General features: G+C 31.7%; 1 protein-coding gene across 1 annotated transcript; it reads left to right on the forward strand.

Moving 5' to 3' along the window:
• Positions 1–366: 366 nt before the first annotated feature.
• LOC110025468 (putative RNA polymerase II subunit B1 CTD phosphatase RPAP2 homolog) lies at positions 367–22752 on the forward strand. The gene is made up of 6 exons (XM_020725965.1): positions 367–1022; positions 6806–7690; positions 7811–8001; positions 8084–8347; positions 14001–14159; positions 22365–22752. The coding sequence occupies exons 1-6, from the start codon at positions 449–451 to the stop codon at positions 22455–22457; spliced, it is 2166 nt and encodes a 721-aa protein (XP_020581624.1). The 5' UTR covers positions 367–448; the 3' UTR covers positions 22458–22752.
• The last annotated feature ends 1210 nt before the right edge of the window (positions 22753–23962 follow it).

Raw genomic sequence — 23962 nt, forward strand, 5'->3', positions numbered from 1 at the left:
AATTTTTAGACCGCCGAATGAGCACTCCTTTTTGGTCCTTCAAAATTCTTCGTTTTATTTCTAATTATCTGCTTTCGAGCCCTATTAAGAGTTTGTTCGGGGCGGCAACAGTTCCACAATTTTGTCTGTTTAGTTAAATTACATTTTGATAGCTTTTTCAAAATATTGCAGTTGAAATCCATATTTTCCCGCTGGTTCTAGTTATGTGCGACGATAACTTTCTAGCTGCGATCTAATTTTCTCAAAAAAAAAATAAAAAAAGAAAAAAACTATGAAAATTTTTTAAACATCATATTATTAGTTTGAGAAGCACATTAAATCCGAATCATTTCACAAGAAGCATCTCAAAACCTGGTGCATCGAAAGGGCAAACCCTATATTATAAGTTATAACCTATCCCATCTCTCCTGGAATCGCGGTGCTGCATTCCAACATCGCGATCGCCGTAATGGCTGCGAACACGTTGCCTTTTCCGATTTCCATTGCGGAGGCCGTTTACCACATCCAGTATTCCCTCATTGAATGCCATTCATGCTCCGCCGGGCAGCTCCTCTCCGCTGGCTCACTCCTATCGTGCCCCGACTATCAGGACGTCGTTGTTGAGCGCTCCATCGTCGGCCTCTGTGGCTACCCTCCTTGCCCAAACCGTCTTCCCGTGGACCGCGACCGCCATGGCCGATTCCGCATCTCTCTTCGCGAGCACCGTGTCTACGACCTTGAGGAGACCTATAAATACTGCTCCGAAGCTTGCGTGGTCCGCAGCCGGGCATTCTATAACAGCCTCAGCGCTGAACGTGTGTCTGATATGAAAGAAGGAAAAATCGAGCAAGTCCTCCGGTTATTTGGGAACCGGAATGTTGTAGGCGAGGAATTAGGGGATAAAGGAGATTTGGGGATTAAAAGTTTGAGCATTAAGGAGAAAGGGGATGCAGGGGCAGGGGAAGTATCTCTGGATGAGTGGATTGGGCCATCAAATGCGATCGAGGGATTTGTGCCCAAGCGCGATAGGATTGGAGATTCTGGTAAGATTTCGAGTTGTTTTTAATTCCATTTTTTCCCATTTCTTCACCCGTCCATCTCTTTTTTCTTGTCCTTTTCTTTTATATTATGGGTGACTTGTTTTTAATCTGTAATTGAGTTGAGTTGAGCTGGGTATCCCATAGATTGGACTGGACTTGATACAATTATAAGTTGTTTATGTTCGGCTTGAACTTTTGTGGAACTTCCATATGTTATTTAACCTTGACCTATTTATATTTTTCATTACATGAACTTGATTTGTTTATGACAGCTGAACATATATTTAAACAAGCTAAAAATTCAAATGAGTATCTAGCTTTTCAGATATAAATTTTAATAAATAATTTTACATATCTAAATAAATGAATAATTTAACAAATCAAATAATTAAATGAATTAACCCACATGATGTCATCTAGTGTCTATGATAGATATATTCTCACAAAAATGAATTCTAAGATTAAGAAGAAACATGTGAACAAGAGCAAAATAAAATTGAAAGAACTTGTACAATCAGATAAGTCGTAATGTAAAATTTTTCTTTGATTGATATATAAGTCGTAATGTAAAATTTTTCTTTGATTGATATAATAATATATTAATATTAAATATATAATTAAATAGATTACAACTAATTAAATTATTTAATAATATATTATACATGATACGAGCTATGATCGAGCTTAATATCGAATATTTAACAAGTTACTTTTTGAACAACAAATGAGTTTGTTCCTGAATATAATTGAATCAGTTCGACTATATTCATGTTTATTTCATTTAAACTTCAAACTTTTAAAAAATATTTAAGCTTGTTTATTTATTAATTTAAACAAACATGTTAAGTCTTAATCGAGTTCGAGTTATTCATCAAGTGCATTGGTTCATTTACAACCCTACCTAAAGGGCTATTTAGTAGCCAATTTTAAGCAGGATTTATGCTTAATGCCGTCAAACAACAAAAAATGCCTCTGTAAATTCTTGAGCTCCATACTAAAAAAAAGAACACCTTCGTAAAACCTGTGCCCCCGTAAATCCAATATGACGTCTATTTGTGATTAATTTGGAATTTACTAAATCCTGTGAAACATCAAATTTAGTAAATCTGGGACGAGCAAAGAGGAAGAATCACACGAACAAGCTTACCTACCTAATGGTTTATGGTAGGAGCAAAGCAAAAGGATGAGAAAGATGGGAGTTTTGCTGGTTTTTGTAAGTCATTATCCCATTGTTGCCTTCCCAGCTAGCTTTAATGGCGATTGTATCGCAAAGGTTCGTTTACGAAGGCAATTTTTTTGGTCGAAAGCGAGAGGGGGAGTGACATAAGCGAGGGTTTTGGGTAGAGATGGGAAGTTTGGGCAAAATCGGGAGAGGGGGAGGGTGTAGACGAGGGTTTCAGATAGAAAGGGGAAGAGGGAGATATGTTTGTGGTTTTAATTTATTTTATTTAAGTTACTTTTATTAATTTAATTGATTAATGCAACAACAACAACAACAACAAAACCTTTATCCCATTAAGTAGGGTCGGTTACATGAATCCTTTTTCTCAATCGCGTCTTATTTAATGCCATATTTTCATTTAATTTTAATAAATTAAGATCATTTTTTATACAATTAAGATCATTTTTTAATATGCCCAAGCCATTCTAGGTCTACCTCTGCCTTTGTTAACATAAGTCGAATCTAAAACATCTACTATCCTAATCGAATCATCAGATGGTCGACGTTTAATTTGACCAAACTATCTAAAACGACTCTCTCTAATTTTGTCATTCACTGGAGCTACACCAACCCTATCACAGATATATTCATTTCACATTTTATCTCTAGGTGTAAAACCACTCGTCCACCTAATCATTACTCATCTCAACAACACTTAGTTTTATGCTTGTCTTTTAAAAGCCAACATTCAGCGCCATATAACATTGCGGGTTTCACCACTATCTTAGAAAGTTTTCCTTTCAGTCTAAGTGTTACTTTTCTATCACACAATAGGCCCGAAGCATTCCTTCATTTCAACCAACTGACTTGAGTTCTACTAATAACATTCCCTTCAATATCACCATCACTTTGAACAGTAGACCCGGGAAATCTAAATCGTTCACTCCTTTTAGTAATTTGATCACCCAAATTTACATCTTTGTCACTAGAGCTACCACTACTAAAATTACATTCCATGTATTTAGTTTTAGTTTTGCTCAAATAAAGACCTTTAGACTCCAAGGTAGACCGCCATAATTCAAGTTTTTTCCTGAGCTTTTTCTCTCGTCTTATCCACGAGATGGATATCATCAGCAAAAAACATACACCAAGGTATATCCTTCTGTAAGTTTCCAGAGAGACCATCCTTTACTAAACTAAAAAGATATGGGCTTAAAGCCGATCCCTGATGTAAATCAACATAAATAGGAAAATATTTGGTCAACCCTCCTATTCGAACACAAGTAAAAGTTCTTGAATACATATCTTTAATGACTTGAATATAAGTCATATCAACACCTTTCTTCTCAAGAACTCTCCAAATGATATCTCTTGGAACATTATTGTAAGTTTTTTCTAACTAAATCAATAAAAATCATATGTTGATGCTCTTTATTATCTCTGAATTTCTCCATCAAACCTCTCAATAAATGTATAACTTTCATATTAGACTTGCCCGACATAAATCCAAATTGATTATGAGAAATCTTTGTAATACGTCTTAACCTATGTTCAATTACCCTCTCCCACAATTTTAAAGTATGATACATCAGTTTAATTCCTCTATAATTGACACATACTTGTGCATCCCCTTTATTCTTAAAGATGGGAATTAGAGTACTCTTCCTCCACGGGCATCTTTTTAGTTTTTAAAATAATATTAAAGAGTTTAGTAAGCCAAAAAACTCACAATCTCCTAAAAATTTTCACACTTCAATTGAGATATCATTAGGTTCTACAAACTTTCCACCATTGGCTTTATTTAAAGCATCAACTTCTTTTTTACTAATGCAGCGGTAAAAATGAAACATTTTATCATTATTAACAATATTAAGATCACTAAGGTCGATCATATTTTTCGAAATTTCATTAAAAAGTTTGTCAAAATAACTCACTCACTTATTTTGAATAACTTTTTTTAAGAAAAACACTTTTTGATTTTCATTTTTAATACACTTTATTTGAGTTAAAATTTTACTTTTCTTTTCTCTTTGTTTGGCTAGTTTATACATATATTTTTCACTTTCCTTAGTATCTAATCTATTATAAAGATCACTAAAAACATAAATTTTAGCATCACAGATTTTTCTCTTAGACTCCCCACAGGCCGTTTGATATTTTTCCCAATTCTCTAAGTTTTTATATCTAAACAAATTTTTATAAAATATCTTCTTATATTTTATATTTTCTTGCTCATTATTATTCCACCACAAACTATTTTTATTTATGAAAACTTTTTCTTTTGAATATTTAAGTACAACTTTTGCCATTTGTTTAATAATTTTATTTACTTTATCCCACATAGAATTTGCTTCTCCATGAACATTCCACTTTTTGAAATTTTGAATTTTACTCATAAAAATAATTTTATTTATCTTGTAGGTTCCCCTATCTAATTCTACGACGATGATTTCTAGTATTCTTTATTTTACAATTCTTAATCTTAAAATCTAGATCTAATAATTGATGTTGAGTACTTAAATCTTCACTTGTAATGACTTTACAATCATTACATTCTCGACGATCTCTTCTTCTCATAAGAAAATTATTATTTTGTGGTTTATTAGACCCATTCTTATAAGTATTAGCAATAATAAACTTATATTGTAAAACAAAATCTAATATAGCTCTACCTTCATTTATCACTCCAAAACCATAGCCACCATGAATATTTTTAAAATCTAAAATCTTCTATCACTCTATTCATGAATATTTTTAAAATCTTCTATCACTCTATTGACATGTCCATTTAAATCTCCTCAAATAAAAATTCTTTAAGTCTTTTATGTCATTCCAATTAAGTCTTTTATGTCATTCCAAAATTTATCTTTAAAACCTATATCTAAACCTTCTTGAGGAGCATAAACACTTATAATATTAAAAATCTTAGTATCAACAATAATCTTAAGAACTATTATTCTATCTCTAACTATATTAGTTTTTACAACATTATCTTTCAAACTCTTATCTATAAGTATACCTACCCATTTCTAGCGCGACTCTTATTTGAATACCAAAGTTTAAAACCTAAGTTATCAATCTCCTTGGTCTTTTCTCCAACCCATTTAATTTCTTGAACATATAAGATATTTATCTTTCCAAGAATTATAACATCAACTAATTTCATTAATTTACCAATGAGAGTACCTATATGCCAAGATTTTATCCTAATATTAGTTTCATGGACTTACTTCTTTACCTGCATTCGTCCGTAATGTGAAAATCATTGCTTATTTGACACTACATCTGGAAGCTGGTGTAGTGGCTCTTAAACACTCTTCACTGTATTCAAACCATACAACGCGTCGTTTACAAGGACGCCCTATCACTTACACAATGATCAAAATGATTTATGTCATGACTTTTTCGATAAGTTTTACGCTGACTGTCGATTACCTAACGTAACTCTCCATTTTTCACATCCGGGCTTGAGGCCAGCAACGACAATGCTAATTCAATTAATTAATGTATTATCATATTAATTAGAATTAAAGAAATTTATATGTAATTCTTAAATAATTAATTAATGAATAAAAAATATATTTTAAATTTTAATTAATAACATTCTAAGTAATTCTTAAGTTATATAATTAATAATTCATTAATGTAAAATTATTATTTACTAATTAATTAGTTCACAGAAAAAAAATATTACTTATTAATTTATTTAACTAATTATTAATTAACTCATTTTTTATGCACTTTGAGGTTTTGGATACTCATTTTTATTTTTTTTTATTTAATCTTTTTCTTTAGATGTTTAATAAATCCTTGTAAATTTTACTAAATTATTCTAAAACTATCAAACAATTTCTCACGATTTACTTATTAACATGCAAAATAATTTTCATTATTGAACCATCTCAGGATTTGATAAATCCGGAGTTACAAGATTGACTAAATTTTATTTAAATTAGAATCTACGTGCAACTAAGCAACTCCTAAATTTGCATTGGTCATTTTTTATGAAGTTTTTTTTTTTACCCAGAATTTCCTGCATGCCGTCAATCATAACTATTTGCAAAACTAACGCCATCCCATTTTTTTTGAACCATCGAACCTTGTATTTGTGCATCCAGAATTTAAAAAACTGAATTATACACGTCGAGGTTTTGCTCTGAATTTTGATATTCGGGGGGCGATTTGAAAAATGAAGATAGGTTGGTGTTTTTTAGATAGTTAAGATTTGAGTGTTATGTATGTTATGGTCTTATTTTAGGGGAATAATTATTTTAGCTAAATCATAAATGTTTGGTGGTAGTTTGGTTATCTTTATGCTTTCTTTCTTGTCTCTTGAATACATGTGAAAAATCATTTTTAGAAGCTGTTTATAAATCCTAAGTGGTTTATATAGCTTGACGAAGGAAAATATTTTAGGAATTGATGTAGATAATTTGAGTTATTTGCTTTGTTTATCTTAGTAACTTTGAAGTAAAGGTTTCTTGTTATATTGCTGCATGGATACATGTTAGGGCATGTTTGGCATCAATTTTTTTTTTCTTATTTTGGCATTTGTATTGTTTCCTTTCATCCTTTGCACATGATTACGATGATGAGATCCTCGTTTTTTTTTTAAATATTGTAGGGTCAGACTTTGTACTTCAACAACATTCTAGGAAGTGGTTTGAGGGTGCTAGAGATATTGGAGCACCATTTGCTAGTAGCCTGCTTGTGGCTAATGAGACTGATGAAATTCGTTCAAAAGATTCTTTTGATGTTAAACCGATGCTAGATAAAAGAAAAGATGCAAACACCACTGCCAAGAAAGCAAAGCCAAAGAAATATACATCAAGCACATCCGAAGCTAAATTGAAAAATAATTTAGATGATTATGAGTGTAGTAATATGAATTTTACAAGCAGTCTAATTATTGAGAATGAATTTGGTGATAATAATGCTTTATCTCTAAAAGCACAGGCTATTTCGGAAGTGTTAGCTAAACATTTGGAAAATGCTGTCCTTGAAGAGAAAAAAACCAGAAAAAAGGCAGACATATCAAAGCCATTTAGAGTTAAACATCATAAAACATCAGAAGCTTCAACAAATGAAAAGGTTCTTTCAAAGGATATTAATGGAGGATTGGTCAATGTTTGCTCTGGAGTAGAATCAGACAAAACTGCCTTTAATGTATCTAATCATGGAGAATTCTCAGAAAAGAAGGCTCCATCAAACGAACCTGCTGTTTTAGAACTTGAAGATAAAATTTCCTCAGAGAAGAAGACAATATCAGAGGAGAAATTGCTCAAGTCTTGCTTAAAGACTTCGGGATCTAGAGTCGGAGACCACTCCGTTAAATGCGCTGATGAGAAAAAAACTGTTTCTTTTGAGGATAAAATGACCACACCTCAAGAATCATTTGAAGAATATTTTGATAGCTCTATGCGTTTTGCATCAGCTGAGGTTTGTGCTGCTGCACTAGCCCAGGCTGCTGAATCTGTTGCCTCTGGAAAAGCTAAAGTTGGAGATGCAGGTAAACCATATCTCCTGTCTAATATTTTCTGGTTATAACTTCTAATAATTAGTTGAGTATAAAAGAGAGGAAGCCAGCAAGTCATAGTTGATTTATTGTGATTATATCCATCTCTTATAGTTTCAGAAGCTGGAGTTTTGATCTTACCACAATCAGAATCTCTCCATGGAGAAAGGGAAAAGGATGAGGATATTTTTGAATTTGATCGAGGTATTGTAAAATGGCCTAAGAAAACTGTGCTTTTAGACACTGATGTGTTTGATGTTGAGGACTCTTGGCATGATACACCACCGGAAGGTTTCTGTCTAAACGTATGCTATTGTTTGCAATGTTTTGTTTAAAATTATTTTGAACTGTGTTATATAAAATGTTAAATGGCATTTCATTTTGCAGCTATCACCATTTGCATCAATGTGGATGGCACTGTTTGGATGGATAACTTGTTCTTCTCTGGCCTATATATATGGACAAGATGAAAGCTCCTATGAAAATTTTATTCTTGTTAATGGAAAGGAGTATCCGAGGAAGGTTACCATGGGCGATGGCCAATCATTAGAAATAAGACAGGCAATAGATGGCCTTATTTGCCGTATCTTGCCTGTTGTTGTTAAGGGTCTAAGGCTATCAGTACCAGTTTCAACCTTGGAAAAGTTCATGGTATGCACATTATAGCTTCCAAGTTGTTCTACATTTGACATGTGCCAAAATCTAATACTTAAAATTACCTAACTGTTTAAGCATTTGCTATTTCCTCATGTTTTTATTTATTGGTAGTGTTCTAACATTTTTTGGCAATAGCCGTCACATCTTAATAACCATAAAGATTTTAATTGTTTGTTAATCAATGCTACTTTTTTTATTAAGTTGATTTGATAACTTGTTGAGATCATTCTTAGTAAGGGAAACTATTCCATCAATGTGCTAAGGCCTATAATTAATAAGCGGTAAGTTTTGCTACATAATTTTCTTTATACAATGAAACACGTGATATGGTTCCAAAATAATTTTCCTTACATGTTGATATGCTATCAACAAATTTTAATCATCCTACATGAATCTCAAGCTAATTTTTTGAGCAACAAACTTTTAAAATTTAATTAAAATTTATCCATAACTCTGATTTCAACAAACTTATAGTCAAACTGATCGGCTTGATGTGACAGACTAAATGACATCAAAGTTGGTCAAATTTAAATCAAATCAAACCCAAATCAAGCTGTTAAACCATTTTTTTGGAAGCTTTGGTTGTTAATTGGAAGGTCAAAGGAATTGCAAATCTGATAAGTGATGAGGTTTTGACAAAACAAATTTAACAAACCTATGATCACTCAATTCTGACATTGGTAAGACACTAAAAAATCCACAAAATGGGAGAATCTCTTCTGGCTGTCCGATGGAGTGGTCTATATTTCTTTCTTTTTTACAGGGAGGTCTCTCTCTAACATTAATAAGACACTCAAATATCCAATTCTACAGATGTTATCATAGTTCATGCAACTCCCAACTTCAACCTCTGCATCATGCAGACATTACATCTTCCAACTACGGTCTATGTGACCAACTACGGCCTATGGGTCCACAACTCACTTAGTTCTTTAACTCCGGGCTGTGCGGTCTACACGTTATTGCAGCTCACCATTACGACCTATGTGACCAACTAAGGTAAATGTGGTTCACAACTTTTGAAGCTTTCTACTAAAGCTGTGGCCAACCAACTCTTGTGAAGTGACCATCTACAGCCTATGTGATCAACTCCTATAATGACTTTCAACTATGACCTCTACGACAAATTGATGATATAACAACCACCCACTACATCATGACGGGCTACTGCCTCCACAACAGTCGACTACGGTTAGTGACCTATTTCAACTATTATTATTGAAATACTATGGTACATCAATTTTGTGATTTCATCTTCTCTAACTAATGAGAAGAGTAAGTTTTTGTACTTAATATTACGCAATGGATTGTTTCAAATGGTCTGAGCCCTATAGTTTTTTTCTTTTTAGGTTTTCCACATAAAAAATTATGTTGTTTCTTTCTGCTACTGTTTAATTACCCGAGCGTGAGTTAGATTTTCGTACAACGCTAAGATGTTAAATAATCACATTATTGTCTCAAATCTTTTATATGTTCGACATACAACAACAACAACAATAAGAACAAATTTTTGTCTCACTAAGTGGGATCAACTACATGAATATTTTTTCTCTATTGCGTCCTATTGAGTGTCATTTTTTCATTTAAATATAAGAAATTAAGATAACTTTTTATACAATATACTCGAGTCTTTTTAGGTCTACCTCTACCTTTGTTAACGTAAGTCAAATTTAAAACATTCACTATCCTAGTAGGGTGATCAGATAGTTGACGTTTAACGTGACCAAATCATCTTAGGCGACTCTCTATAATCTTGTCTGTCACTGGAGCTAGTCCAACCTTTTACAGATATATTCATTTCACATTTTACCTCCAACTGTAAAGCCACTCATCCACCTGAGTGTTCTTATCTGAACAACACTTTTCATAATTTTATGCTTCTTTTTAACAGGCCAACATTCTGCACCATAAAACATTGTAGGTCTCAACACCATCTTAGTAGTACTTTTCTATCACATAATAGGCCCGATGTATTCCCCCACTCCAACCATTGTACTTGCATTATATTTGTAACATCACCATCTATATTATTATCACTTTTAATAATTGGCCCGAGATATTTAAAACTTTCACTCATTTTATTGACTTAATTACCAATTGTTATAACCTTGCCACTAGATCTGCTATTACTAAAATTATATTTAATGTATTCAGCTTTAGATCTACTCAAACGAAAGTCTTTAATTCTAAAATTGACATCCATAAATCAAGTTTTTCCTAAACTCTAATCCACAAGAGTATATTATCAGCAAAACATAACACCAATGCACATCCTCTTGTAAATGTCCAAGGAAAAAACAACCATAACTAAAACAAAAAAATTTTGGCTTAAAGCTGATCCCTGATGTAATCCAACTGAAATAGGAAAATACTTGGCTAATCCTTTTTTTGTTCGAATATAAATAGCAACTATAATATATATATATTTAATGACTTGAATATGAGCAATGTAAACACATTTTTTTCTAGTACTGTCTAAAGTATTTATTTTTTAACCTTGCCGTAAGCTTTGTCTAAATAAACAATATATATATATATCCTCTTTATGCTCTCTATACTTCTTCATCAAACCTCTCAATATATGCATAACCTCTATAGTAAACTTGCCCAACATGAATCCGAACTAATTTTGAAAAAAATTTATATCACATCATAAATTATGTTCAATTATTCTCTCACATAATTTTAATGTATGACATTAACTTAATTCCTCAGTAATTTGCACACTCATGTGCACCCCCTTTATTCTTAAAAACAGGAACCAATAGACTCCTTCACTCATTAGATATCTTTTTAGTTTTTAAAATAATATTAAAAAGTTTAGTAAATTAAAAAATTCTAAGATCTCCTAAATATTTTCACACTTTTATTAAAATACTATCAGGTCCTAGTGCTTTTCTACATTTCATTTTCTTTAAAACATCATCAACTGTTGTTTTATTAATGTGATGGTGAAAATAAAATTTTGTGTGACTATTTATGATATTAAGATTACTAAATTCGATTGTATTTTCACTATCTTCATAAAAAAAGTTTATCAAAATATCTTATGTTGAATATTCTCATCTAAAAAAATATTTTTGATTTTTATTCTTGTCACATTTAACTTGAACAAAATTTTTATTTTTTTTATCTATTTGCTTTGTAAGTTTTTAAACAGATCTTTCACCCTCTTTAGCATCTAATATACTATAAAGATCATTAAATGTAGATTTTTAGATTTTTTAACATCACAAATTATACTCTTAAACTCCATACGTGTCACTTTATATTTTTCCTAAGTCTCCACTTTTATATCTAAACCAATTTTTATAATATAATTTCTTTTTTTAATTTTCTTGAACATTGTTATACCACCATCAGTTATTTTATTCATAAGAGTTTTTTCTTTTGATTCTCTAAGCACATGCTTTGCAATTTGCTTATTAGTGTTTGTTATTTTATCCCACATATTATTTGCTTATTCATGAAAATCACAAATCTTAAGAGCTTGAAGTTTACTCAAAAGATTAATTCTATTTATATCTTTTAAGTGTTCCTATCTAATTATATGATAATATTTCATTGTATTTTTCATCTTCTTACCTTTCATCTTAAAATCTAAAATTAATAATCGATTTTTGGCATTTAAATTTTCACTTGGAATAAACTTACAATAATTATAATCTCGACGTTCTATTCTTCTCAAAAGAAAATTATCAATGTATATTTTATTAGATCAATTTTTATAAGTGATTGTATACTCATCTCTTTCTGTAAATAAAGTAACAATAATAATATGATCGTAAGCTAAAATAAAATTCAATGTCTCTAACTTCCTCATTAGTCACTTCAAAATTATATGCACATGAATTTTTCTAAAATATTCTATCACTGTTAATACATGTTATTTAAATCTACTCTAATAATTTTTTTTTGAAGAGTAACATTTGTATTAACTCTTCTAGGTTATTCCAATTTTTTTTTATACATATATCCAAATCTATTTGGCGAGCATATACACTTGTAAAATTAAAAATATTAATATCAAGAATAATCGTTAAAACTATAATTCTATCTCCCATTTTATTAATTTTTACAATATTTTCTTTCAAATTTTTATCAATAGTTACATTATTTCTAGTATGACTTCTACCTAAATATCAAAGTTTAAAATCTAAGCTACCGGTATGTAGTCTTTTTTTCCAACTCATTTAATTTTTTGGATGTATAAGATATTTATCTTCCTATAGATTAAATTATCTATTAATTTCATTTTGAGAGTACCTATTTTCTAGGTTCCTATTCTAATATGGTTTAATGGTCTAACTACTTCGTCTGCCTTTGTCCATAATGTGAGTACTCTAATTTATTTAACACTAAACCCGAATGACAGTGCAACAACTCTTGTATTTAGGCAATATAGTGTGTCGCTTTCAAGGGAGGACGCAACATATATATGTTTGACATATTAAAAAAAAATGCTATGACATTATAAAAGAAATTCTCATCCAAATTCTGTGGTAGAACTAATGTTCAGGATAGAATATTTAAATAATTGTTTTATAGTACATGACAATCCTTCATATTTCTATTTTTACATAAGACAAATAATCACATGCGCTTGTCATAACAAGCTGAATGCATAAAGTGATGCTAAAGCAGGAATTTATACCAGGAAATCAGGAAGGTGGTATATTAATTGTATGTTTTTTAAAAATGTATAAGATATCATGTATAAAGGATAGTGGTAGAAGCCTATTGGAATGGAGCCATTTGTTTTTCTTTCCTATATTGTACGAGTAATAGGAGGCCATGGATGTTGGATTACTGAATTTGCATAAAAAAAAGCAACAAAAAAAAGCCTTGGAAGGGATGAGGCGTTTTTTCATTTCTAAAATTTAAATAAGGGAAAATCTTTTAAACCCAAAAGTATTAAGTTATGATGAATTTACACTTCTAATGCCAGAATATGCAACCCACTTTTGGTTTTCTTTTAGCCAAATTCGTAGCCTCAGAACAGGACCAAATGTGTTTTTTTACTAATTTTGAACTACATGTATGTCAGTGTGAATATAAATGCTTTGGCATACTATCACTTAGATCGACTTGAGAATTCCATACAAAAGATGAAGCAATCAAAGTTCGTTGTTTTCTTCTAGTAAACTATTCATGTAATATTAGTTATATTAAAAAGGTCGGATGAGGTAAGTTGCGCATGTAAGTAATAAATGTCTTTTCCTGCCTGAAAAATCGGACTAATTTATGTTTATAAACATTGTTAGGGTCATCTCAAAAGGGAATGCCTGTTTTTTGGTGTTCTTTGTTGTCTATTCTTGTAGCCTATGAACATATAGCAAATGTAGAGCAATTTCCCATGAGGAATGCTTATAATGGCTGGAAATTAATAATAATTGACTATTGTTGGGGAAGCTTGTATAAGGCAAAATCCTACAATTATATTGATACGGTGACATTTTTTCTTTTCTATTTGCATAAGTTGAAAGGGATGCATAGGAACTGTGACTTGAATGTTGACAGGCATTTTATTGTAGCAATAAATAAGAATAAAGGTAAGTTGGAAGAGTATATATTTATCGGGTCTAGTTCCTCGTCTGAAATGTGCTAGTATTTTTTTGGAAATTTTAATGGAGCTATTTGTTTTCAGGGCTACTTGCTTGACACTATGTCCTTTATGGACGCAATACCTTCCTTCAAAACCAGACAATGGCATGTCGTTGTCCTCTTGTTTATTGAAGCCCTTTCCGTTCATAGACTTCTGGGTCTGGCTCCGCACTTCATGAGCAGGGGTATGCAGCTTCAACAGGTGAATACCATGCATTTTTTACTACTTGTATATTACTATTTTGAAATAACATCCCAAAGCAGTGATATAAAGGAGATTTCCTGTGCTTGAGCTTTTGCCTTTCTGAACATTCTAGATTTGTTTTGTTTGCTGTATTTAGACATTCTATTGAGAAAACTTAAACTTCCATATCAATAAGTCTTTTATCTATTTGTTTCTCTTGTTTAGAAGGCAGTTGCTTATGTTTTGCACAAGAGGAGGAGTTGAACTTTTGAAATGAATGCTGACGAAGTATTATTTGTAATTTCAAGATCACATTACCCATGATCATAAATATATTGTGGTTTGACTTGAGGAATGTGATCATTGTGATCATGAGCCTTGCCCCCACTATTTGGATCAGATTATATGAAATATGAATACTCTAATCATTCCTGTTGAACATTTACTTGTTTTATTATTCCGTGCAAGTAAATTTGCATATTGTAGTGCTTTTATCTTTTGGTATAACTGTATTCTAGGCATGAAATGCATTCAATTGAATGTGATTTGGATCGACGTATGTTCCTTTTGATTTAATAATCCGTTGATCTGATCGACAATCTCTTTAATTTTCCTATTAGTCTGGTCCTTGATTAGTGATGACTCAATCTCAATGCTTGATTGAGAACCAGGCTCAAGGACTAGGGAAACCACAGAACCAATGATAAAGGGTATATGCTGCAGGTAATTAAGCTAAAATAAATATCAAATAATAGAAAAAAAGAATACTGTAGGTTTATCTGAAAGAAAAAAAAGTAGATTTCATTTTTATTCTTATTTGAATGTAACTATTAGCTACATTTTGGCAATGATAATAAAAGCTATAAAAGGTTAAACCTAAAAATTGAGTTATGCTCATGAAAATGTTAAATTCTAATCTCGCTCTTACCTCTGAATGCTTCAGGACAATCACAATGCTCACTTTGAGAGCCATTGTGGTGTTGGTTTAGAGTAGGAGAACATGAGACATGAGACCACAATCAAGGTCATCTATCTTTTTTTTTTTTTAATTATGATGCTTAGCCTTTTATAAATGAATTAAAAGCATATCATTGTGAGTGGTTGCAATCAAAATCATCTTTTAGCTCTTGCTTAAAGTGGCACTGTGACCTCTAGTTTGCAACCAAGCCAGTTAACAAACAACACATTTTATGCAACTGATAGGTGTTGGACTCAAATATGGAAACGTGATTAGCATGGTAATTCCTTGGTGACATTGATTGGAGGACCGAGAGCACTAAATCTTATACTAGCATGAGATGGACAAATGATTGTTGATTGAGTCTTGCGTCAATATTATCGTGACACCCTAAATGTATTTTTTGGAGCAAAGATGGTAGTTTTTCAAGCTATGAACATATTGTAATGTCTTAATTATAATTAAATCAAGAAATATGAATATTTGCAGAGTCATCCCTTAGACTTCCCACCTTTGCTTTCTAACTTCCATCCTTACATGCAAATCTATTGACAATGGTTTTCGGTTAATCATTATTATCTGCATCTTCTTGACTAGATAGTTAAGGGAAGACAATGTGTGACTGAACTGAACATACCTCAAATAATGGAACTAACTTGGCGATGCTATTGGTCGCATCACCTTATTCATAAGAAGTCTTCATAGAAAAAAGTTTTTTCAAGCTGACATTGCCCATACTTGTTAGTAGTGAATAATGCATCATAGCTGAAATATTCCATGGAGCCATAATGTGACACATTCTTTTACAAAGAGTGAACTTGTTAAAAAATCATGAATAATTTATTAGTTATTCAATAATATAAAAGAAAAAATATATAATTACAAAAAAAATTTCTAGTGTCGTAAAATAGAGCATAATATCTCATTAAAATATTTTAACTTAACTGATAACATTGCTAAATCTTTTTGAGAAGTTTGCTTGCTAATGTACAACAATATAGCTTGCATTGATATGATAATTCTATAAATTGAATATTATTAATAACAAGTATCAAATAAGCCTGAAATAACATTTTCATACACGATAGTGTTAGCAATCGATAAAATTAGATTAAGCAAAGCTAATCATTAAGTCAAAAAAAATTAAGACAAATGAAAATAAAATACATGAAAATAATTGGAAGAATAATGGAAATATAATTACTTGATGGATGTTAAAATATGAAGATAATTTTTTTTTATCCATATTGTATAGGTTTCTTGCCTATCACATTTTAATTGCCTCTTATAATTATGTTATCAATCATCATTTATCTAACATTTATATTATAACACTTTACCATCATGTACTGAAATAAATTTAAGTTTGCTAGCTAGCAACAATTACATTATATAAGGGAGATGGTTCCATTGTGTTGAAGCATCCTATAACCACAAACAAATAGAAAGAGGGAGATAAAGGAGTTAAGCTCCAGCCACAGTAACGTGAAATTTATGTAGCAGAGATAAGAGTGGAAATAAGCTTTTGCAACCGATTAGGGAAGGATAATTGTAGCATCGGCAATGTTGTCTTTCCCTTATTTAACTAACATTGTAATAGTAAATGGTTGTATTTCCCCTTTTGTTTGGCATTAAAAAAGTAGTTTCTCTATTCTTCAACTTATATGAAAAATCTTTTATGTGCTCACTTTTTAAAGCTTCGTAAAATATTTGTTTTCTTTGTAAAGGTGGATAAATCCGTCGAACTATGTAAACTTGTATGTGTTGTGATTTTGGTCTTTGGTGTGTTCATTATTCATTTTCATTTGATTTTGCTCAAATCTTCATCATTATCCTGACAGCTGATAATGAGGGACTTTTGCCATATACATCTTCCTTATTCTTTGTTAATTGCGCTTTTGAAGGCTTGAAGCGTGTCCGAAGTGGCATGCCCTCCATTTTTTTTTTTCATCATATTGAACGTGTTGCGCACCTTTTAAATTTATTGGGATTATGGTATGCTAAAAAACTCTATCACTTTGTCTTGATATATTTGCATTCCAAGAAACTTCTTATCTTGTTTCAGGCTCTTCATTTTCAATTCTTTTAATAAATATCCTTTTAGGTTGGTTTTAATGATATTGGACTTTGCAATAAATATAGTCATCAACATATAGAAGTAATATTATATAATATTTGTGAGTGCATTTTATGTATCACCGGTTGGCTCTTTGATGCATGCAATGGCTTGCACAAGACTTATATTGTACGAGATATTAATTGGTATATATTAAATTCAGGAAAAGAGTATTAGGAGGTTGTTATATGTAATTCTATGACTCTTAAAAGGTACATTCTTCATTAAAATTTATACGGGCTAATTTTAAATTATTGGGATATATTGGTGCATATCTTGGAGGACGCAAATACATGTAGTGCGCTTCTTGTTGCATTTACTCCTCAAGTGGAGTCAAGATCAATTAAGCAGCCAAGTTATAGAATATAGCAGTATTATTAACAATAGAAGATGACTACATAATAGTCAACAAAGCCACCAAAGAGATGATTTAGCTCATGGCATCTTAGAAAAAGTGAAGAATTGAATCGATCACAAGATGTTTCTTTATTTTTTAACAGTTTAAAGTACCATTTACTTTGCAGAGAATGTTGTCTTGCACTCTTGGAAAAAAAATATATACTACTGAAGTACTACTTCATACATTGGTTGCTTGAATATGATAGCTTACAACTTGACAAAATTAAAGGAGTAAAAAATCCCACCTATATGCTTACAATTGGCACCCAACAAAAAGTTTGGATTATGTATAGTTATAATTCATCTCCATGAATAAGGATATGAAACTGCCATACAAAGGTTGTTTAGACGCAATCTGCTAATTATTTATATAAAATTTTTTAATCTATAAGTGGGAGATTACTAAAACACGAACATAAGTTTCTTATACCAGTTTCTATTTAATATCTATATTTGGATACTCACCAACATCTACCTAATAAATTCAATAAATATTTGGATTATTTATGGTTATATTTAGTCTTCATGAATGAGGATATGAAACTGTCATATAGAGAGTACTTAGACACGATCCACTAATTATGTATATAAAAATTTTTATGTTTAATTGGTAGATTACTAAAACATGAACATAAATTTCTTACATACCATTCTCTATTTAATATCTATATTTTGATACTCACCAACATCTATCTAATAAATTCAATTTTGTTACCAACCACCTATAAGCTCTTATAAAGAGATAATAGCATTGTGTTGAAGCATTCCATAACTACAAGCAAAAAATGAGAGAGAGAGAGAGAGAGAGAGAGAGAGAGAGAGAGAGAGAGAGAGAGAGAGAGAGAGAGAGAGAGAGAGAGAGAGAGAGAGAGAGAGAGAGAGAGAGAGAGAGAGAGAGAGAGAGAGAGAGAGAGAGAGAGCTTATGTTTTCAATTATAGTAGAGACAAGCTCGTGCAATAGAGGATAGAAGAGTGGAAAAAGATCCCTTGGATAAGTTTGGAAGACATTGATAGCAACAACAACATGTATATTTTCATCCCCTATTTTTACAGCAGGTGTTTGTGTTTTCTCTCAGTCTTTGACATAAATAAAACAATATATCTATTTTGTATGAGAAGAAATATTTGATGTGTGGCCGTGAATGTTGATAAATATCATTGAAGCATATAAATTTGTCTTGTGATTGCGATATTTATTGTGTTCACTCTTCTTTTTTATTTTGTTTTGCTAGAAATTGTATCAAATTCCAAATAATGGATCAAAAAGAATACTTACACGTCGATAAAATTGTACACGCTATGTGTGTTCTGTATTCGCGCATACAATATACTATTTTACTTTTATGCACCATGCTAAAAAAGTAACACATGAAAGCACTGCACTTTACTATGCACTATGATACTCACTATTTTACTCTATTTAATATATATGGAGTTTCCAACGCTGTTCTTTGGGCTTTAGGTAATTTTATATTAATATCAATATTGGAGATGGAATCCATGTGTATGGCAGTTATGTTGATTTTTTTTTTGTTTTTGGGAAAAGATGAAGTTTAAATGTATGGAGTTGTTGAACATGTAAAGGTCTTGATAGTTAAGCATGAATTGACCTGCCATCCAATATATGCAAGTAGAAGCAAAATTAGGTGGCAAACACTTTATTGCATGTTGCTTTATGGGTGCCCATAGTTGTTATGGAGGTAAGCTTTGCTAAGAAATTGCAACTCTACTTTCCTTCCCATCAAGAGCTGAAGAAACCAAAACCTAACGGCCTTGATGGCCTCAGTAGTCACTCATCCATAGCTTTCATAGACGCAACACTCCGAGCTGCCGAAAAAAACAATCATTGATACTAATGATGATGCAATTGAAGTTGTTACTTAGGGTCTGTTTGGGGCAGCTGCAGCTGATTGGATAATCTACTGATAAGCTAGGTGCGGTGGCTATTACAAATATTTATTTTTTTGGAAAAGTCAAACCGTTGTCAAGTTGAAAAAACACTGCCACTGCACCTAGATAGGTGCGGTGTGAAAATACTGTTTTCAGTATTTTGAAAACGCATAAGCTGCCAACAGGTCAGGTGTGTTTTCAAAACACCACCGCACCAAATAAGTTATCTCAAACGGTCCCTTAGACTTGATGGTGAATTGAACGATTGAGTTGATGTAGAATATGGAGTAACAAAGTAAGAGTCTGTTTGGGGCAGCTGCAGTTTATAGCTTTTGGGGCAGCTGCAGTTTATTGAATAATCTGCTGATAAGCTAGGTGCGGTGGCTATTACAAATTTTTATTTTTTGGAAAAGCCAGACCACAACTAGAAAGCTGTCATCGCATGTGAAAATGCTATTTTCAGCATTTTAAAAACGCATAAGCTGCCAAAATGCAGTTTACCCAAACAGACCCTGTCGCGTTTTCAAAACGCTACCGGATCCTAAGTCTTAACAAGCTTCCTTTTTCTGCCCTCTTAAGGGTGGGTTATAAACTTGATGGAACTGCTTATTTTGTCAAAAGAAACAAACTGACATACTTGTAATGGAGATCAATAAAAAAAGAATAATTTGACATTGAATGTTATTTTAATACAAATCGAATTCAAAATAAGGGATAACTAATGTGAGCTGTAGATATGCTCATCGAAGTATCAGGGTGGTAATAAATGGTTGTTCTGGTTTAACTAGCGGACATTAGATGTAGGATCAATCACTGAAAAACTAGAGTCAAACAACTTAGACTTCAATATTTTTGACTCGGCGGATCCGGATGACTCGCCCGCATAACTTCTCACCCACCTCTGTGATTGTTGAACTTAACCCTACAAGACCCATTGTAGAACACAACCAAGTAGATTTGATAGATATAAAAGTATTCATTTTTGGCCTAACTTGAGCTAGATTCCATCTATTATAAGAGAGCCAGCTTGAGTCTATCAGGCTCATAGTGAAGTAGATGACTCGTTCGCTCCTCAAGCATTCAAGAACTTAACGTTTCACTCACATGTAGTGATTTTACCCACCTTGTTTTGTAATCAGACTTATGAAGCATTAATATATTCATGTTCATTTCTAAAGTAGAAATTTTAGCAAAACATCTTTTTAGTGTTTGAACATGCAACACATCATTTGGGAACCAAAATGAAGAATTCCAAAAGGTTGGGTTTTAGCATCACCTTTTTTCTAAACAAAGAAAAGCATTTTTTTTTTTTTTTGCGGGAAGAAATCTAGGCATTGATCTCTTTCTTTGCGTAGGTGTGCCTGATATAATCTTAAAGGAAGATTTACATGCATACTACTCACTTCATATGCATTTACATATCTATGACGTCAACTTCAATTTTTACATATATGCCATCTTATCTATGTATGAAAAGGCACATTTTCAAAAGTTAAAATAGTGGTATTTTAGATGTAATATCAAATATTTGAGTGGTATAAAATGTGAAAGGCAAAGTTGAGGTGTTATATGTTATTCCATGAGAATTGGTTAGCTTGTATATGTAAATGTCCCAATCTTAAAATGTCTTTTTTCTCCCCCTTATAAGCAGAAGAATCCTTCTCTAGCAATCTAAAGCCTTAATGAGAAGCTAATGCTATTCTTCTGACCATGAAGGCATGAAACATTTCAGGAAACCAAAAACCTTCTAACTTGCACTTTCTTTACAAATCCCCTCTCTTCAGCTGATCTATTTTGGTTGATCTTTGTTTGAACTTCCGAGCGTTCATTCATTTCATTCCCAAAGACCTATCTATATCCATCCAAGTTATATTCAATACTTATCCTCTTCTCTTCAAGCATATGTTCTATATTCATTCTTTTCATTTTAGTTTTTCATATTTTCCTTGAATCTGTATTAGAAGTAAGCACATTTAAATTATAACTGCTTACTAAAACCGGGCTAAATGTTAGTCACGTCACATAAGGGTGACAAACCAGCAAACCCTTATTAGCATAATTGGATTAAGGTAAATTTACATACATACCACACAACTCTTATGCTTTTACATGCCTAACTCCTAAAGTTTAATTTATACTTTTATAACACTTTGGTGTTATAAATGAATGCAACTAAAAGTGTATGTCACTTTTAAGAAGTTAGTAATAATGATATTTTTTATGTGATGTTAAAAATTCTTATGTTATGCATGTAGTTATGAAAGTTTAGGCGTTGGATATGTAAAAATATAAGAATTGTGTGGTGTGTATGTAATATTTAAATTTCCCTTGGATTAAATGGTGGCATTTTATTTGGGGTTCTCAGAACTAATAGAAGGTGAAATTTTATTCATGAATTTTTGTCTTTGTTTTATGATTAATACTGAATCTAATATCAATCTTTAATTCATCTAACCTGATCTTCGAACCAGCAACAACATTTTACCCCGATGCCCAAACAATCTTATCTTCTTACAAAATTATAGCTAATTAATCTCTGAAGGATACGTTAACACACACACACACACACACACACACACACACAGATAAATATATAGACTGGTTAAGAATGCAGCACTCACACTTTTGCTTTAATTGGTTTATAGACCTAACAATCACACTATTTCAATTTAAAACTAATAAACTCACATCTTAGATGGACTCGTAGCCTTAGCCACCCTTTCGATTGATTATAGCCACATTGAATAGTTTGGCCTCTGCATGTCATTCTTTTTTTTTTTTTGCTTGAAATTTTCTGAGAAAGCTTGCTATTTTGTGATGTATTTGTTGACTAAGCTTTCCTGACGTATGTTATTATCAGATGCTTAATGCTGCTCAAATTAGCTATGAGGAATATGAGAATCTGAGAGACCTTATTCTTCCACTCGGCAGATCTACTGAATTCTCCATATAGAATGGTACGAAGGAGATATCCAATGCGCACCTCAGAAGGTAATTTTTTATAATGCTGAAGAGATTTTTTGTGTTTATCCTACATGTTTAATATCTGGATCAGACTAATAAGGTGGTTATTTTTTGTTGTGGAGCACTTAATTTTGTGTAAATATAGATAATAATTAGTCAAAAAAGAGAGGGAAGTAGTGGCTGAACATACATTTTGTATTGTGCTTTTTGTATATAACTTCCCGTGCTTTGTTTTGGTTTAAAAAGTGAAAAGCTTTAATCTATTTTTGATTATTGATCAAGCACTTACCAGGCATACTTGATGTCAAATAACATGATCCAGATTGTAAAAATAGGCTTGAAAATTTTTTGCGCCATTTGAATTTTCTTTTTATCTTAACTTTTTATTTTTATTTTTATTTGCTTAATTTTATTTTGTTTATGCTTGTTTAGTTGTTTTTGGAAACATTAAAAGTTATTTTGAGTGTTTATAAAAACTAGTTGATATAGTTTTAAAAAAATAGATAATAATATATTAAAGAAACATTTATAAAAATAAACCAAAAATGAAAAAAGAAACTAATGTAATCTCCAATTACCCTTTTGGCTTGAGTATGATTTCCGCTTTTCACATTTTTTTTTTTCGGAAAAAAACAACGAATAAATTGTGTTGTTCCTGAGATGAGAATGCTTAGGTGGACGAGTGGCTTGATACTTAGAGATAAAATGTGAAATAAATGTATCTGTGAAAGGGTTAGTGTAGCTCCAGTGATAGGCAAGATTACAGAGCCTCTGATGATTCAGTTAGGAAAGTAGATGTTTTAGATTCGACTTATTTTAAGAAACGTAAAGGTAGACCTAAAAAACTTGGGCATGTTGTAAAAAAATGATCTTAGTTTATTAGAATTAAAGGCAATTATGTGACTCAATAGGACACAATGAATAAAAAATCATTCATGTAGCTGATCCCGCTTAGTGGGATAATGGCTTGTTGTTATTAGAAAAACAGTGAATAAATAGTGTGATGGTGAAAATATGAAAATAAACATTAATTGTGCACGCTTCATGCAAAATAAAAAGTCATTCTGAAAGTCTGCGAAGTTTACATATGAACTATTGATCTTCCTGATGATTTCATTGTAATTATGAGATGTTTGAAAAGGGTTTCTCATTCATTGTGGTCATGAGATGGTCATATTCACAACTTCAATCTCCCTTCATTAATTTCGATCCAAATGACCAAAGAGTTCTATGGCGGAGTTGTGAACTCTTAAAAGCAATATTATGCTAAGTGGAAGAAATAAAATGATTGGGATTTAAAAAATCCTATATGTTCTGGAGCATATTGTTTAGTCTATTAATGGCACCCACCATAGAAAAATTTATTTCTCCTGTTAAATGAGTCGGGAGTTGATAAATGCGAAACAATTTTGAATTTTCAAGCAGCATAACGATTTTGGCTAAATACTGAATTTTTATGGTCTTGTCTTTCGAGTCAGTCTCCATATTCACTTC

This window comes from Phalaenopsis equestris, unplaced genomic scaffold, assembly GCF_001263595.1.
Source record: "Phalaenopsis equestris unplaced genomic scaffold, ASM126359v1 Scaffold000300, whole genome shotgun sequence".
NCBI classification, from domain to species: domain Eukaryota; kingdom Viridiplantae; phylum Streptophyta; class Magnoliopsida; order Asparagales; family Orchidaceae; genus Phalaenopsis; species Phalaenopsis equestris.

Excerpts from the sequence above, each read along its gene's own strand:
- LOC110025468 (XM_020725965.1), top strand. The coding sequence starts at position 449 with ATGGCTGCGAACACGTTGCCTTTTCCGATTTCCATTGCGGAGGCCGTT. Across the intron at positions 7,691-7,810 it reads AGCTAAAGTTGGAGATGCAG|TTTCAGAAGCTGGAGTTTTG; the intron begins GTAAACCATATC and ends CATCTCTTATAG. Across the intron at positions 14,160-22,364 it reads GGGGTATGCAGCTTCAACAG|ATGCTTAATGCTGCTCAAAT; the intron begins GTGAATACCATG and ends TGTTATTATCAG.